At 42.4% G+C, this 13,865-nt stretch overlaps 1 protein-coding gene across 4 annotated transcripts; it reads right to left on the reverse strand.

Annotated features, from left to right (window-relative positions):
* Nucleotides 1-808: 808 nt before the first annotated feature.
* Nucleotides 809-13,775, reverse strand: CISD1 (CDGSH iron sulfur domain 1). 4 transcript variants are annotated; one of them, XM_059851099.1, is made up of 4 exons: nt 8,698-8,928; nt 7,762-7,967; nt 3,544-3,661; nt 809-1,667 (listed from the first exon to the last, which is right to left on the reverse strand). In XM_059851099.1, exons 1-3 carry the CDS (start codon nt 8,768-8,770, stop codon nt 3,572-3,574), a joined length of 369 nt encoding a protein of 122 aa, XP_059707082.1. In that variant the 5' UTR covers nt 8,771-8,928; the 3' UTR covers nt 809-1,667; nt 3,544-3,571. The 4 variants fall into 4 exon arrangements, with proteins under 4 accessions (XP_059707082.1, XP_059707081.1, XP_059707080.1 ...); XM_059851098.1 differs by having other exon boundaries at nt 809-1,670; XM_059851097.1 differs by lacking the exon at nt 809-1,667 and having other exon boundaries at nt 1,720-3,661; nt 8,698-8,914.
* Between the last annotated feature and the right edge of the window lie 90 nt (nt 13,776-13,865).

The raw sequence follows: 13,865 nt of genomic DNA on the forward strand, positions 1-13,865 counted from the left end.
AGAGGGCTCCTGCTTCCAGAGATGGAAGGCCCTTGCTTCCCAACTAGAGCAGCCTATTCTTAGAGGACTGCACCCCATGGACAAGTGACCCACATCACAGCAGTTTTGGGAAGACTGTTTGCCCGTGGTATGGACACATGTTGCAGCAGTTTTGGCAAGACTGCTGCCCATGACATTAGAGCCACGCTAGAGAAATTCACAGAGAACGGTCTCCCATGGGAGGGACCCACAGCGTAGCAGAGGAAATACCCCTCTCCCTGAGCGAACAGAAGATGATGTCCAGTGACAAAATGACCAAAACCCCCATACCCTGTCTCCCTGTACTGTCAATGGGAAAGAGGGAGGGGTTGGGGGAAAAAAAGATGTTTTAAAGGCTTATATTACTTCTCATTATCCTCCTCTGACTCTGGTAATAATAAATTTACTTTATATCTTTACATTTCAACTTGTTTTGCCCTTAGAGTATTTTCTCCCAGTCCTCATCTCAACTCATGAGCCTTTCATGAATTTTTTTTTCCCTCTCCTCTGCCCAGCTGAGAGCAAGAGAGGGTGAGTGAATGGCTTTTGTAAATGCTTGGCATTTGGCCAGGGTCAAAGCACAACACGTGGCCTCTGTTTCCATCCAGCGGGGCAGTGGAGCTGCAGTGCTGGCTGCTGGCTCCACCGCCTCCTCAGCCTGCAGACTAAGAGTGCTCCAGTGAAAACTGCAGGAAATACCTGTAACTGACAGCCTCTCTCCTTCAAAGATCCTGACTGTAGAAGCACTCAAATACCTGACATTTACACTATTTCAATGAGTCACACTCAATTACTTAAGAATCAGTACTTTAATTACCTGACCTTCCCAACAAACACTTGCAAGCTGAAAACAACGAGGAGCAGAAATAGTTTTATTCTGCAGCAGGGATTTTTCTCTGCTTTAATTTTTGAAGGATTTCTATTAGGAATTTCAATCTGAGGTCAAAATTGCACATATGAATCATGTGGTTAAATTTGTGGTTAAAACTGGTAGAAATGTAACCAGTGCACTTCATACTCTAGAGATTATTTGAGGAAATCACTAAAGAACAAGACTTAGGAAAACACTGGAACAGTCAAGCACTCCACCCATTAGAATGTAGTGCCTGTTATGGTACCTTAGTAGCATATGGTAGTTTATGGTACTAAGTACATTATGGTACTACGAGAAAATATGAAGCATTCTCTGTGATGCTCATTGAGACTGCTTGGTTAATTTTGTTTCCTCAAATCCAAGACTCTCTTCTCATCACCACATTTGAACAGCTTGCATAAATAAGGTACAGGAATTTTATGTGCATCTAATTAAGATCTGAACACTCAAACCAACATTCAGAAATGCAAAACTTTACCAAAACAAGTCACCAGGATGTAAATCAACAGAGACTCTGCTTCTCAGGAATAAAAACTTCCAAAGGGCCCACTTCCCTGACGCCCAAACTCCCAGAAATATTTTATTGGCCAACTCCACAAAATAGTTTTATGACTCGGAGACTTATCTGAAACTCAGGACTTCATTTCTCAGGCCATTAACACTGAAATTCTATTCCTTCAGGAGCAGCCAGGCTTTGATGTTGACAGGAAAAGGAGTCTCAGAAGGAAAATCCACTCCACACACAGGTTCATGACTACAGCAGCACTGAACAGCTCTACTGAAAGAAAGAGCATAGCCATGAGAATACAGACTTTACAACCTTGAGATTAAGATGAGCTCAAATGTGTATTTGACAAAAATACAGAAATATCCACTGTCATACTCTAATAATACAGAAATTACTTTGCTTTGGATAAAATGTATTTGATAATTTAAGGTTAAAACAACTTTCCATATGTATTAGTACTCAGCAAAGTAAAAAATATCAAGTCTTTACACTCAGACAGAAAAGACAAACTGACATACTTGACTGCAACTTCTTTCAGGTCAAGAGGTCTCTTGGGCAGTAGTGCCCTTACTCTGACGCTCCACCTTTCTCTACCTGTGCCTCCTTCTTTACATTCTGGGCCTTCTGCCCAAATCCAGACCAGTTGGCCAAGACCTCAGCCTCTGAAAGCCTCACACAGAGACTATGCAAAACATCTTCAGTTTTAACGAGTTGTAGCAACCACCCTTAAAAAAATAAAACAAACAGAACTCTCCTGCCCTGATCATCTGAAGAATCCTTAAAGGGTCCAGGCTAAAATGTCAGCTTCCTAACAAGGCCTTTCATGTAGCCCTGAGGTAGTTTCTGTCCAAGGACATTCAGAGCTCAATCTTATGCAGGCCACAGTTACACTAATGGACAGGGTTTAGCACAAAACTGCCCCCTGCTGCCCCACTCTTTGGGTTTTGCTTTGTACTTAGATGTATGTTAAATCAAAGCTATTTAAGGAAACCAATGTGACAGCCATCAATGCAACCATGCCAAACAAGAAGTGCCATGGGTAAGGAGGGTAAGAGCTCTCTCTGTCTCATCCTTCCCTCCCTTCTTGTTTCTATCTGTTTTCAAAGCCTTTCTTCATCCGTGCCAGGGTTTTTTGGTAAAATCAGCTGAACCACATTAGCAGCCCAGGGAGGCAGGAGTTAAGACACATAGAGCCTAAGGCCACATATTAAGAAAGGTATGCCACCTCCCTTCTCAGTGGGAAAAGCTTTGCAGAACCAGCCAGTGCAATGGTGAAGTAAATAGTGTTGACAGGTGGGGGTTTTAATTTTTATTTTAGCTTCTGGAATTAATCAGCATAGCCACCCCACAGAAGCATCCTGTGGTCTGGGGAAGTTGGCTTCACTGAAAGAATGCAAGTGAAACTAAGGCTTTCTCTAACAGCAATAACAACCCTGCCACCCCCCCTGCCTATCACTCTTGGAGCACTTTGTGTCATTTCACTCATCTATTAAGAAATCTCTAGCGACTATTTCCCTAATCCTACTCTAAATACAAGTCTGCAGTTTGGATAGTGTTTTCTTGATACCAAATGGAAGTAGGATCAAGTTTCAATGCTGCTGTAAAATCAAAGGTCAAGTTGCCCTCTAGCCCCATCTTTGAGCCTTTTCTGTTGTCTGTTCACAGCTAGCAATTTGAATTTGTTCTTTTACAGAAGGCATAGAGCACTGTAGTGTAACAGGACAAATGTGACACCTGCAGAAAATGCAGCACAATCAGAGATTAAGATGGCACTGTGATTTCTTCCCTGCCACTGCCTTTTACATGGATATCTACCCCCGAAACTCTCCAGGATTTTATTATCTACCTTTCAATACACATGTATTTGAAAATAATTTAATACCTATTTCTGATGAAGTACATTCTGTGCCTCATTTTAGTTTCACACTCAGTGACAGGGTACACACATTTTACAGGACAAAAAATTTAAACCGTGACTACTTAGTAAATTATGCATTGTAGTGATTGAAAGACAACAAGTACCAGAGAAAATATACATGCTGAAGCCTGATGTATATACTACAATGGGAAGTCTTCAGTGATATGACAAAGAATTTGTGGATTTTTCCCCCCCAATTACAAGAGAACAGAGGATTTGTCAGACATTGATTCTGTAGCTTCTAGTGTCCACTCTACGCCTCCTTCCTCTTGATGATCAGAGGCCCAACGTTGTCGCCAGTTTCCTCGTTGTGCTTTGTGTGAGAGCCATCACACAGTGGGAACTGAAAAAAGAAAGAATAAACACATCTGAAGTACATCCAGAGCCAGAACTGAGAACCTAGGCTGAAAGTTTATAAGGCATCTTCTCATTAAACCTACTGAAACCACAGACCACAACTTTTATGCCAGCATCTCAGGTCTCCCCGAGTTTCGGCTGAATGCTAGCTTTATCCTTATTAGGGTAGAGCAGACAAGAGGCTTGCTCTAAAACAGCAGCCATCAAACTCCACTCTTTGGTGTTCCTGCCTCAGGTGAGCAGGAGAAAACAATAGCCTGAGCAGACCTTCAGCTGTAACCTACCTGGAGTATCTTACTCTCAAGCTTGCCCCATTCTTCCTCAGTGCTGCCCTTAAGAGCCACATCAGTTGAAAGTAATTAGAAGAAATATTTGTTCCATTAAAAAACCCCAAACAAACCCCACCCTAGAACAGGCTGGTCAGAGTAAGAATTACAGGGACTCCTTTAGCCAGCTCTAACTGCCCAGCTCCCAGAGAAGTGGTAACTACTGCTCCTGGGAAGCTCTTATCACATGGAAGAGCTGAAAGACATTCTGTGAGGCAGTAAGAGTGAGGCTGGATCCCATCACTTCTCAAGGATGCATTTTCAGGGCTACACCCCCTCCGCACAGGAAACTCTGGAGACAATCACAGAAATCACACACTGGTATTTTGCATTCAGTTACAATTTTGTTTGCTTAGAAGTAATGGGGCTGAAAGTTGGGCATTACTCAGCTTTTGCCTCTGCAACAGTACTATTCTCCTGCAGTACCATCACAGTCAGTACTCAATGTTCCACTGATCTCAATGTCCCTGCTTCAGTCACAGTCTTCGAAAAAATTAATACCCTACCACCCATGCTTCTTTAGAAAAAAGGATTTCAAAGTACTGCAAAAAACCAATACAATGAAACAATATACAGAGTTTTAAAAATAACACCACCTTGTCTGTAGGATAGTATTGGGAGGGAAGGAGAGAGATGAGGTGTAGGGGCTTCTTCTGGCTTTTCACAGTAATGAAATGTCAAAACCTAGGCTAAAAATGGCATGCAATATTTCTGAGTAAAGAAACCTTGAATTCAGAGAATGCTCATGTAAGCTGATTCATGGAGAAACCTTCTCATCCCATCAGTCATTTATGACTCCACGAATAAGTAGTGACAGACACTTGGACAAAATCTCGTCAAACAGGAATGTTTGTTACTGGGACATTGACCAGCTTTCAAAAGATGTTCCTGGGCCTGCTGTTTCCCCGTTTAACACCACAGTCCACTGGTCTTCAAAAGAGGCAACAACACAGCTTCCATCAGACATTTACATCTCACAAGCTCCAAGGAGGCAACCCAAAGTGCAGCTACAGCAACATTATCCCTTCAAGTTTTCAAGCAACAAAAATGGTGGGATTCCTAGGCTGAGATAGCATGCAGACATCTTTAACAGCTACCAACAGTGACTGCCCTGCATTCATTCTGCTGGTCTCAGAACACTGAACACTGGCTCCCAGGAGATGGTACACTGGACTTGAGCTTCTCAGGGACAAACACCAAATTAAACACCACTCTCCCAGAGCATCCACTTGGTCACCTCAAGGACCAGATACTGCAGAGAAGGACACTGGGCCTGACACAATGTGTTCATCCCTGATTAAAAATAAACTCACACCTAAAAATGAAGACAAGTAAGAAAACAAGTGTTCTAACTTTAATTACAGTTTAAAAGACAAAACTCTTGTCTCTACATTGGTAAATTTGAGCACTAGGTTTTTCACTAAACTGAACAACTATGAAGTGCCTGCAGAGCACAACACTGAATAGAAAAGGGTCATTTAAAGAACCACCCATTTAATATTAACAGATAATTACACGCCAAGACAAACTTATTTCAATATACTATGTTTGGTTTTTTAAAACCATATATTACACAAAGACTTTGGCCAGCACAAAAGCCTCATAAGCACACTTTTTCAGAAAAAACAAACAAACAAACAAACAAAAAAAAACCTGCTCTTTTTTCAAGAGTTACTCTAAAATACTCTGGTCTAGTCCAGCTGCTTTGTTATTCCATAGAGAGATGGAGACCCATGTGGGGTCAGCTGTAAGTGCATGCACACCATCAGTGCAACAGAAACATCCTGTGGTTCCTAATGCTACTGCTTCTACCAACAGCCCCACGCCTCAGGTGAGCCTGAATTCAGGAGAAGTGCACAAAGTGACACAAAAGGACATTTCTTCTAGCCTTTAGATGTAACTATTTAATAAAAACACGGCAGGTACTTAACGCATTTGAAGTAACTGTAATTTCCTGCATTGAAAGCACACACGTTCCACATTCTGACACCATATAATTAAAAATTTAAACAGTTTGAGAACTGTAAAAGCCAGATGAGGCTAGCTGACAACTTCCAACTATGACAAGCACGTAAGGATGATGTACTTTATTACCGTTTCACAATAACAAATATGAGAAGCACACAAACCCTATTAAAGGTTATGCAACCCATGCTGCAAGGTCAGCCCATGAAGGCAAGAGGAAGACAACAAAACTGGAAACTGCAGTCTTTGAGGTGGAAAATGTTGACTAAAATACTTATCATTAAACAGCAGTAAAAGGAAACAAATACCTTCCAAAATTTCCACTGACCTCCTAAATGCCTTTACAAGACCTTTCAGATCACAATTCTAAGAATGCACTCATTATAGCCTCATCTACTTTGTTTCTAACTCAGTGGGGCAATATATTCCTAAACTGACAATATCCCTTAAGCATATGCCAAAACGTACTTCTGAAGGTTCATAAATCACACCAAAATAAGGCTAACATCAAACAACAGCCAACAATTGGCAGTAGCTGCCATGCAGCCAGTAGAATCAGACACTATCTCCCATTTCTGTCAGAAGACAGACTAGGAAACAGAAAGCACAAACACCAGGGTTCAAGAAGGGTTTTTTCAGTTCAAACTCTAGACAGAATAGAGAAGACAAGGCCACCTTCACAAGACTATTTCAGCATCATAATGCTGTTTAATCCTTAGCAGTGTTACACTGTAAAACCCAATTCAGGTACAAATGTGTAAGCTCCTGAGTTACCTGCAAGGTAAAGAAGTCAGATCTGACAACAGCAAGAACCCAAAGTACCAGCATCTGGAAATTGCTGAGTTTGGCCTGATGAGACCAATGTCTAAGACTTTAGAAGTTGAGTTTTCACCTCCTTGGAGGAGAAAGAGCTAAATTTCAAGGCAGTTGTCTGGCTCTGAAGGTCTGTATTATTTCAGACTCCACACACTGGCACACCTCCTAAAAAAGCTTTTAAATGTGCACCAGTGGTAAATGGACAGGATTAACCATGCAATTTGCTTTCTCTCATTACAGATCCCAGAACCACCTTTATAGATAAAGTATATACATCTCAGCTACATCAGGTGTCACACATCCCTAAGGTCAGATTTAAATCTGAGGTACTGTTATTGAGAGGCTAGGATATCATTAGCTGAAGGCAATTGAAGCAACCCAACTTCAAATGCAAGCAAGCTGGACCTATATAAATATTGGTCAGACTTTTAATTGGCCAGACTTTTAATTGTTCAAAAACAGAAGCTCAAAATTTCTCAAAAATAGAAGTTTATAGCATGCCACTGTGATTGCACTGGCATACACCACATACTACTAGCAAGTACTTTCTGACTAAGCTTCCAACTTTCTCCACAAAGAGGTGTTTAAGATCCTCACAGACTGTTTCCTGAGCTCCTACTGCCAACAGGCCAATAGTTTTGGATAAGCCTCAGTATCAGCACAGGTAGTACACAAAATGGTATCTGTCACTCATGATCATGCTCCAGACAGTTGCTCTCTTTTCAAGGTATCTTCTTCAGAGCTACAGGAACATTTTGTCCACTATTAGCACTGATCTGCAGGCTTTACTCTGAGCATCAGAACAAATGTGCATCATTCTACAGATTAGAATATTGCTACATCTCTGTGCAGAACTGTTTAGGTGAAAAGAGGTTAGTTTACTCTAAATAAAGCAGTTTTAAAGTAGTTTTGCTGAAAGATTTAATAATTTATGAACAATGAACATGCACAACACTGGACCCATTCATTCCTCTCTCACCTTCTTAGACCTCCAACAACGACAGTACACAGCCTTGTCTCCCAGATCTTCCATATCAAAGGCATGGACTACCTTGGGGTTATCCTTCTGGATATGGAGATTCACCATTGTTTTGGAGGATTTGTCTTTACAAAGAAGTGTTTTGTAAGCTATATATCCAAAAGCAGCTGCTCCAGCAGCTATGGAGACTGCAGCAATCCATTCAGCTAGAATAAAAGAAGAAAAAACAAGAGACTGTCAGGTTTTGACCACATCATTCTATTAAAACTACTCAACAGTAAATGTTTTCATACTTGCAGCAACACGTCTTTACTTTCCAACAGATCTTTTTATTCTGTAGTAGCAACTCTCTACCTTAAAAGAGGATTTTCCCTGGGCAGTCACCTAGTCAAAATGCTCTTTTCTATTGATAAGAGTTCTTCTTCACCCAAATCCTTTCTATACTAGGATGAGAATTAACCTGGCAGAGTTTTCATGGTTTGGTTTTGTTTTTAACTTTTCTACTTAGCAAACCCTGATATTACCATCAGTAGTACATTATTTCAAACTTCAGCATATTAAACCAGGTGTTAGTACATCCTGTAGCAGCAAAATCCTGTGTTTGTTTGAGTTGCAAGAAAGTCACTAAAGAAGAACAGTCAGTGCCAACAACCCAAAACCAGGTTTCAACCCCAAAAAGGCATGGACACTGAGTAGCTTTTAATAAAATCCATCTTGTAACTAAAAAAACTAAAACCAGTAGTTTGGCAATGGGGAAATTATTAAATATACTACCACCTGTAACAAAAGCCATCTTAGATTAAATTCCTACTGCAGCACAGAAGAAAGAACAAGGATCCAAAAAGATTATATTTAAGAATCATAGCACATGTTTAGATTAACTAGATTAAACCCTGAATCTCTGCAAGACAACTTTCATTTAAAAAATCCTCTTACCACAACTCATCATCCTCACATTTCCTCCCTTTATCGGGAAAATTTTTGCAGTCTGTCTTAGCACAATGTCCATTCCTGCAAGAGGTTTTCCTACTTTTTTGTGGCTCTACTGTTTTCTCTCTGCTTCATGAAAATAAGCTGGACTTTGGCTCAAAGGTTCGGGTTGCAGCACCAGGTCCGGTTGTTTCCTCTCAGAGTAACAAGTGGCTGCTCTTTCTTTGCTTTCTATCCAGCACTCCTACATACGAATGTACTGCAAGTTCTGTTTACAGACAAATAAACAGGAATTTCACTTTTAGCACATTTACAGAACTTAATAAAATTAGAACTGTCTCCAGTTGGGAATTTCTATCCTGTCCTTCTATGTTTTAACTGGATTTGTAAGATGCCAAGCTAGATGGCATCTGTGGAGCAAGAGACATCACTATGTCCATGTCTAGGAAGAAACAAAAACCTTTATTAGTTCTTGCTACTTTCCATGACCAACTGACTTGCTGTATTTCCATGGAGAGCTTGGACTAAGAATATCAATGTTTTCTGCTCCTGTCCCACAGACTTTCCTAAAATCTGTATCAAGTTCTTTCCTCAGCTAAAACACTGATAGGCATCAAACTGATCCAGAGGTGTCTGGCTGCAGCAATATGAGGAATTAGACAGCTGTCTGTACAGTGTCTGCAGCCCTGTCAGACCTGGGAAAGCAGGCACTCTTTCACACTCTTACTAAAGGAGTAAAAGATGCAGAGATCCTTCAGAGTTCATCTTAGTAAATGACACAGAAGAGACCAACATACACTGAGACCTCCACTGCTAATGAATGACAAACCCTTCCTGCAACAGTAAGGTGATATTAAGATACAGAAAATCATCTTTAACATGGAAGAATTTAGGGCAGGCATGTTTCCCTGCTCCCCAACTCCTTAAAACAATAAAAGCCCCAGAGACCATGTTGTGAATGCTGTGTTTTATATCCATCCAGTGAGTTCTCATCCTTTATTCCCCAAAGTAATGCATTAACTTTGATAAAGAAGTGAGGAAATTAAAATTGTAAAAGGATTCTATGAAAATCTGCTTTAATTTAGCACAACAGCCCAAATTAATCAAAAGAACAACTACAGTTTAAATCCAAGACAGCAGCTCTCCCAAGAAAAACCACTGCAGCACTCCTGTGCTGGGGTGTGGCTGGGAGGAGGAGCTCAGCAAGCTCAGGGACAAGCTCAGGTCTGACAACTTTGAGGTGACCCCTGATGAAATGCCAAGTGCAGCTCCAACAGCAAAAGCAAATCCGAGGGCTGCTCATGGTGTGGCTTTTGGGGAAGCAGCAATTGCAAGGACTGCCTGAGTTGCTACCAATGGTCTGCAAGGACTGCATATGGTCCAAATCTTCACCTACATTTTCAATGAGAACGACACAGGGGGACCATATACTTTGTGAAATCCAAGGGGAAAGAGTGACTTCAATGAAGACCACAGGTGGCTCCTGTAACTGAAGGACCCTTTAAGGTACTGCACCTTATGGAAGCTGATCTTTACTTGTACCGATCCGAAAGTCCAAGACAACTTAGCAAATAAGAAGAGGAAAAAAAAAATTGGTAATATTTCTGTGACTCACTACAAGCAAGAGAAGTCTGTACTAAAATTCAGCAGCACATTCAGAAGAGCTGTTCTGCACACCTGCAGCCAACCCAGATCTCTCTGACATCCCTGGGGCCATCCCCCATAACTGTGCACATCAGATCCAGTTCAGCAAGCAGAGATCACAAAATAAATTGTCATTTCATCCTGCAGTGATCCTCCACCTCTTCTCCCAAGGGCCAGAGTCATCCTTCACACACACAGGCAATTTGTACACAAATCAACAGCCTCAGGTATTTTTTCTTACAATAGAAGAATGTCTTTTCTACTGTATTGCCTTTTTTCAGGTAGTGGCTTCACTGGGACCACTTCACTTTTCCCCTTTTGGGATGGAAAATTATATCAACCAATAATGCATTAAATCAAAACATTTAAAGCAGTCTTATTCTTTAAATTCCAGAATTGCTTTATTAAACATAATGAAAATTGAGAATAAATATTTTAATGTATTCAATAGACTCTGGTAAATCATCCTACTGGGTTTCAGAGGCAGTAAGTTTTGTCTTGTTTCACACACAGATCTGGAAAAGCTGGAACACCCATTTAATCTTTCTAACTAAGTTAACCATAAAATGCATGTGGAGGAAGTACACTTGTATTTTTAAATACTCTGAACTGTTTCAATAGACCTCTGGTGCCAATTCAATAGTTTGCTGCCAAACTCCTAAGGTCATGCATGAGGCATCTGCTAACAGAGTGACACTGATGTGGAGTATCAAGGGGTTTTTATTTCTTATTAAAATAAAAAGCAGTAGGAACAATTTTTGAGTTATTATTAAAGAACTCTCAATTCTGGTATAATACCAAACCATAGTGTCACAAGACAAGACAAAACAGGCCAGTGTAACGTGGCAGAAAAAATTGGTTTTGTGTTTTAAGCACTAAACAATGGAAAAAATTTCAGCTAAAACTCAAAAAAAATTAAAACACAAAGGAGAGAAGAGACAACAAGAGAGATGGAAAGAAGGAAAGAAATTCAAAGAATGAGGCCCCAGGAGAGCAGCCAGTGCACAGAAGTAAACAAAAAAAACCAGAGACAAGAATGGTAATCAGACACTGACAGGAATTTAGTCTCTTCTGTATTCTTTGGACATATCCTAATGAAAGAGATTTTGATCAAAGTTTCTTCTCTTTTCTTTCTCTAAACATCTAGAACATTGCTCTGGATGTTTCCAGATCTATGCTACAGAGGGAGTTTCTGGACCTGCTAGAGAGCTCTGAGACACTTTATCCACAGGAAAACACATTTACCAACTGCACTGAGAAGGGGACTAAGAAAGTAAAGTGCTCTTGCTCCACCAAGATCCTTCTTAGGAACCCAGATCAATTCACATTCTAGCAACTGTCAACAATATGGGGGAGGGCTACACCCTGACAAAGTTAGTCCAAGACCACCCTAAGAGGCAACATTCAAGTAACCTCTGCTGCTTAGAAAATATTTATGTTATTCAAAAGTCACAGAGTAATAATGCCTGACATGAAAAACTGTGTTTTATGTCTCCAGAAGTGCTTCTAACTTTCAAGCACTTTTGTCCTCACTTTGTTGCCAGTGAAGAGACTATTGTGCAAGAGTTGTTCATGACAGCCCAGTAGTGCCACTGCCCACAATAAAAGCCAATGATGGAGAAACACATGATACTCACTTACTGAAGAGTCATCCAAGATAACTGAATACACAAAAAGCCTAACAGTAAAAGTCAAGCAGTCAAAGCCAACAGAATCACTTCTACCACTCCACAGCATCCACAAAAATGAGATTATGACCAGCACGTTTAATTCAACTGAAAATGTATGGTAAAGAGGCCACCTGAGGGAAAAAGATTGCTGGATTTCAGCAATAAGCAGTAAAAGGCACATCACCATGATCAGATCTGTGGTTGGCATGGGGTCACACCTGCAAACAAGCACACCTCTCAGACCAAAAGCATTAGCTGTGCTACTCACTGCCCTCCAAAGGGCACACATGCACAGAAGAATTAACTCCTCTAACTGCTACCACGAATTAAATCTCACAAAAATACAGTAAGCTTCTGGTGTCTAGTTTTCAGTAGAGAATAAATTATTTTCAGTACTCATCAGCCAGAGACACATGCCAGCTGGAGGAAGAACTGTAACCTGCCAGTCACAAGGCACTGATCAAGTTTAATCTCTTCAGAAATCACAAAAACCTAATGCTGTCTCCTCCCAGACAGAGCACCCTCCAGACTAGTGCCATCAGCTGCTCTTTTGTTAGATAATGAGGATATTTTCAGTTTGTTTAGGAGCATATTCTTCTCCCATCTCCACAAAGATTTTCTGCTTAACTCCCAGTGTCTAGGAACTGTTCTAATTTTTGCAAGATTATAAATGACAGCAAGCTGCCGTTGGGAACACAACCTGGATCCAAGTGATCCTCAGTGATTTGATTATTTTAATAAGCATAGCCTTCCACCACTATAGCCCATTTAGACTAATGTCTTTGCCACCATCCTATCAGCAGCTTCCATCCTCCCCCACCCCTCAAAAAAAAAGCCCAAACCATCTGCCCGCTAAATCAAGGACATAAACCATGAGCAGCTTTGCAAGTGGAAACCAGTCATGCACGTAAAGCTCATTTTTTAGAGAAAATCAGGTCATTAATCTTTCTAGTCTATTCTATCCTCCACACGGCCCAACTCTTTCATCCTGTCTGGTTGTGCAACAGCATTCAAAAAACTCAGCGCTATCTCAGGCACGGTTCAAGTCAATCATTACACAGCGCAAATGTCACCGTTACCTCTACTTTACAGTAGCGGGCATTGAGAGCCAGACAAAACCTCTGACATTTACAGGTTTTCACGAGATTTTCACTCAAACAGGTGGAACGACAAAAAAAAAACAGCGGTGTCTGAATCGGGCTGTCCCCACTCCAGATAAAACCCGGCGGGCGGCCGAGCCCGCTGCAAGGGCCGAAAGCACTCGCAAGGGCCCGGCGCGGAGCTCGGCGGCTCCGGGCCCTCACACGGCAGTGGGGTGGGACTGGGGGAAGGGGACCCCTCAGGCCGAGCCACCACAGCGCGTTCCCCCCTCGCTGACCGCAGCAGGGGTTTTACTGACGAGAGAACGCCACCGGCCGCTTCCAGACCCAGCGCATGCCGCGGGCACGGCGGCGGGCAGCCCGCCATCTTGTCCCGGGGGTCCGACGGGGCACGGGGCGCCAGGCGCAGCCGACCCCCGAGCGGAGCCCCCCGTCCTGCCCGCCCGCCGTCCGGGGCCCCCGGCCCTGCCCCGCCCCTCCGATCAGCTCACACCTCCAGCTCCCGGCCAGCCATACCCCTCACGGCGCAGTTCTGTCCCGGCCCCATCGCTCCTGCTGCCGCTCCGCACCGCGCACGCGCCACTGCCCAAGATGGCCGCGGGGCCGCCCCTTAAAAGGCCTCCCGGCAAGACGGGGGGCCGGGGCTGAGGTGGAGGTGACGGAACGGCACTGGGGACAAGAGGAGGGAGGAGCGGACCAGCGCTGTCACCGGCCTGACGACAGGCACAGGGCTCTCAGGGAGGCCTCTGCAGCTGTAAAA

The sequence above is a fragment of the Haemorhous mexicanus genome, chromosome 7, assembly GCF_027477595.1.
Source record: "Haemorhous mexicanus isolate bHaeMex1 chromosome 7, bHaeMex1.pri, whole genome shotgun sequence".
NCBI lineage: Eukaryota > Metazoa > Chordata > Aves > Passeriformes > Fringillidae > Haemorhous > Haemorhous mexicanus.

What these genes read in the sequence shown, in the direction of transcription:
- CISD1 (XM_059851099.1), bottom strand. Translation starts at nt 8,770, where the DNA reads ATGGACATTGTGCTAAGACAGACTGCAAAAATTTTCCCGATAAAGGGA. An exon ending in TGTGAGGATGATGAGTTGTG is followed by an intron (nt 7,968 to 8,697) that starts GTAAGAGGATTT and finishes CTTTTATTCTAG; the next exon opens with CTGAATGGATTGCTGCAGTC. An exon ending in GTTGTTGGAGGTCTAAGAAG is followed by an intron (nt 3,662 to 7,761) that starts GTGAGAGAGGAA and finishes TTCTTTTTTCAG; the next exon opens with TTCCCACTGTGTGATGGCTC.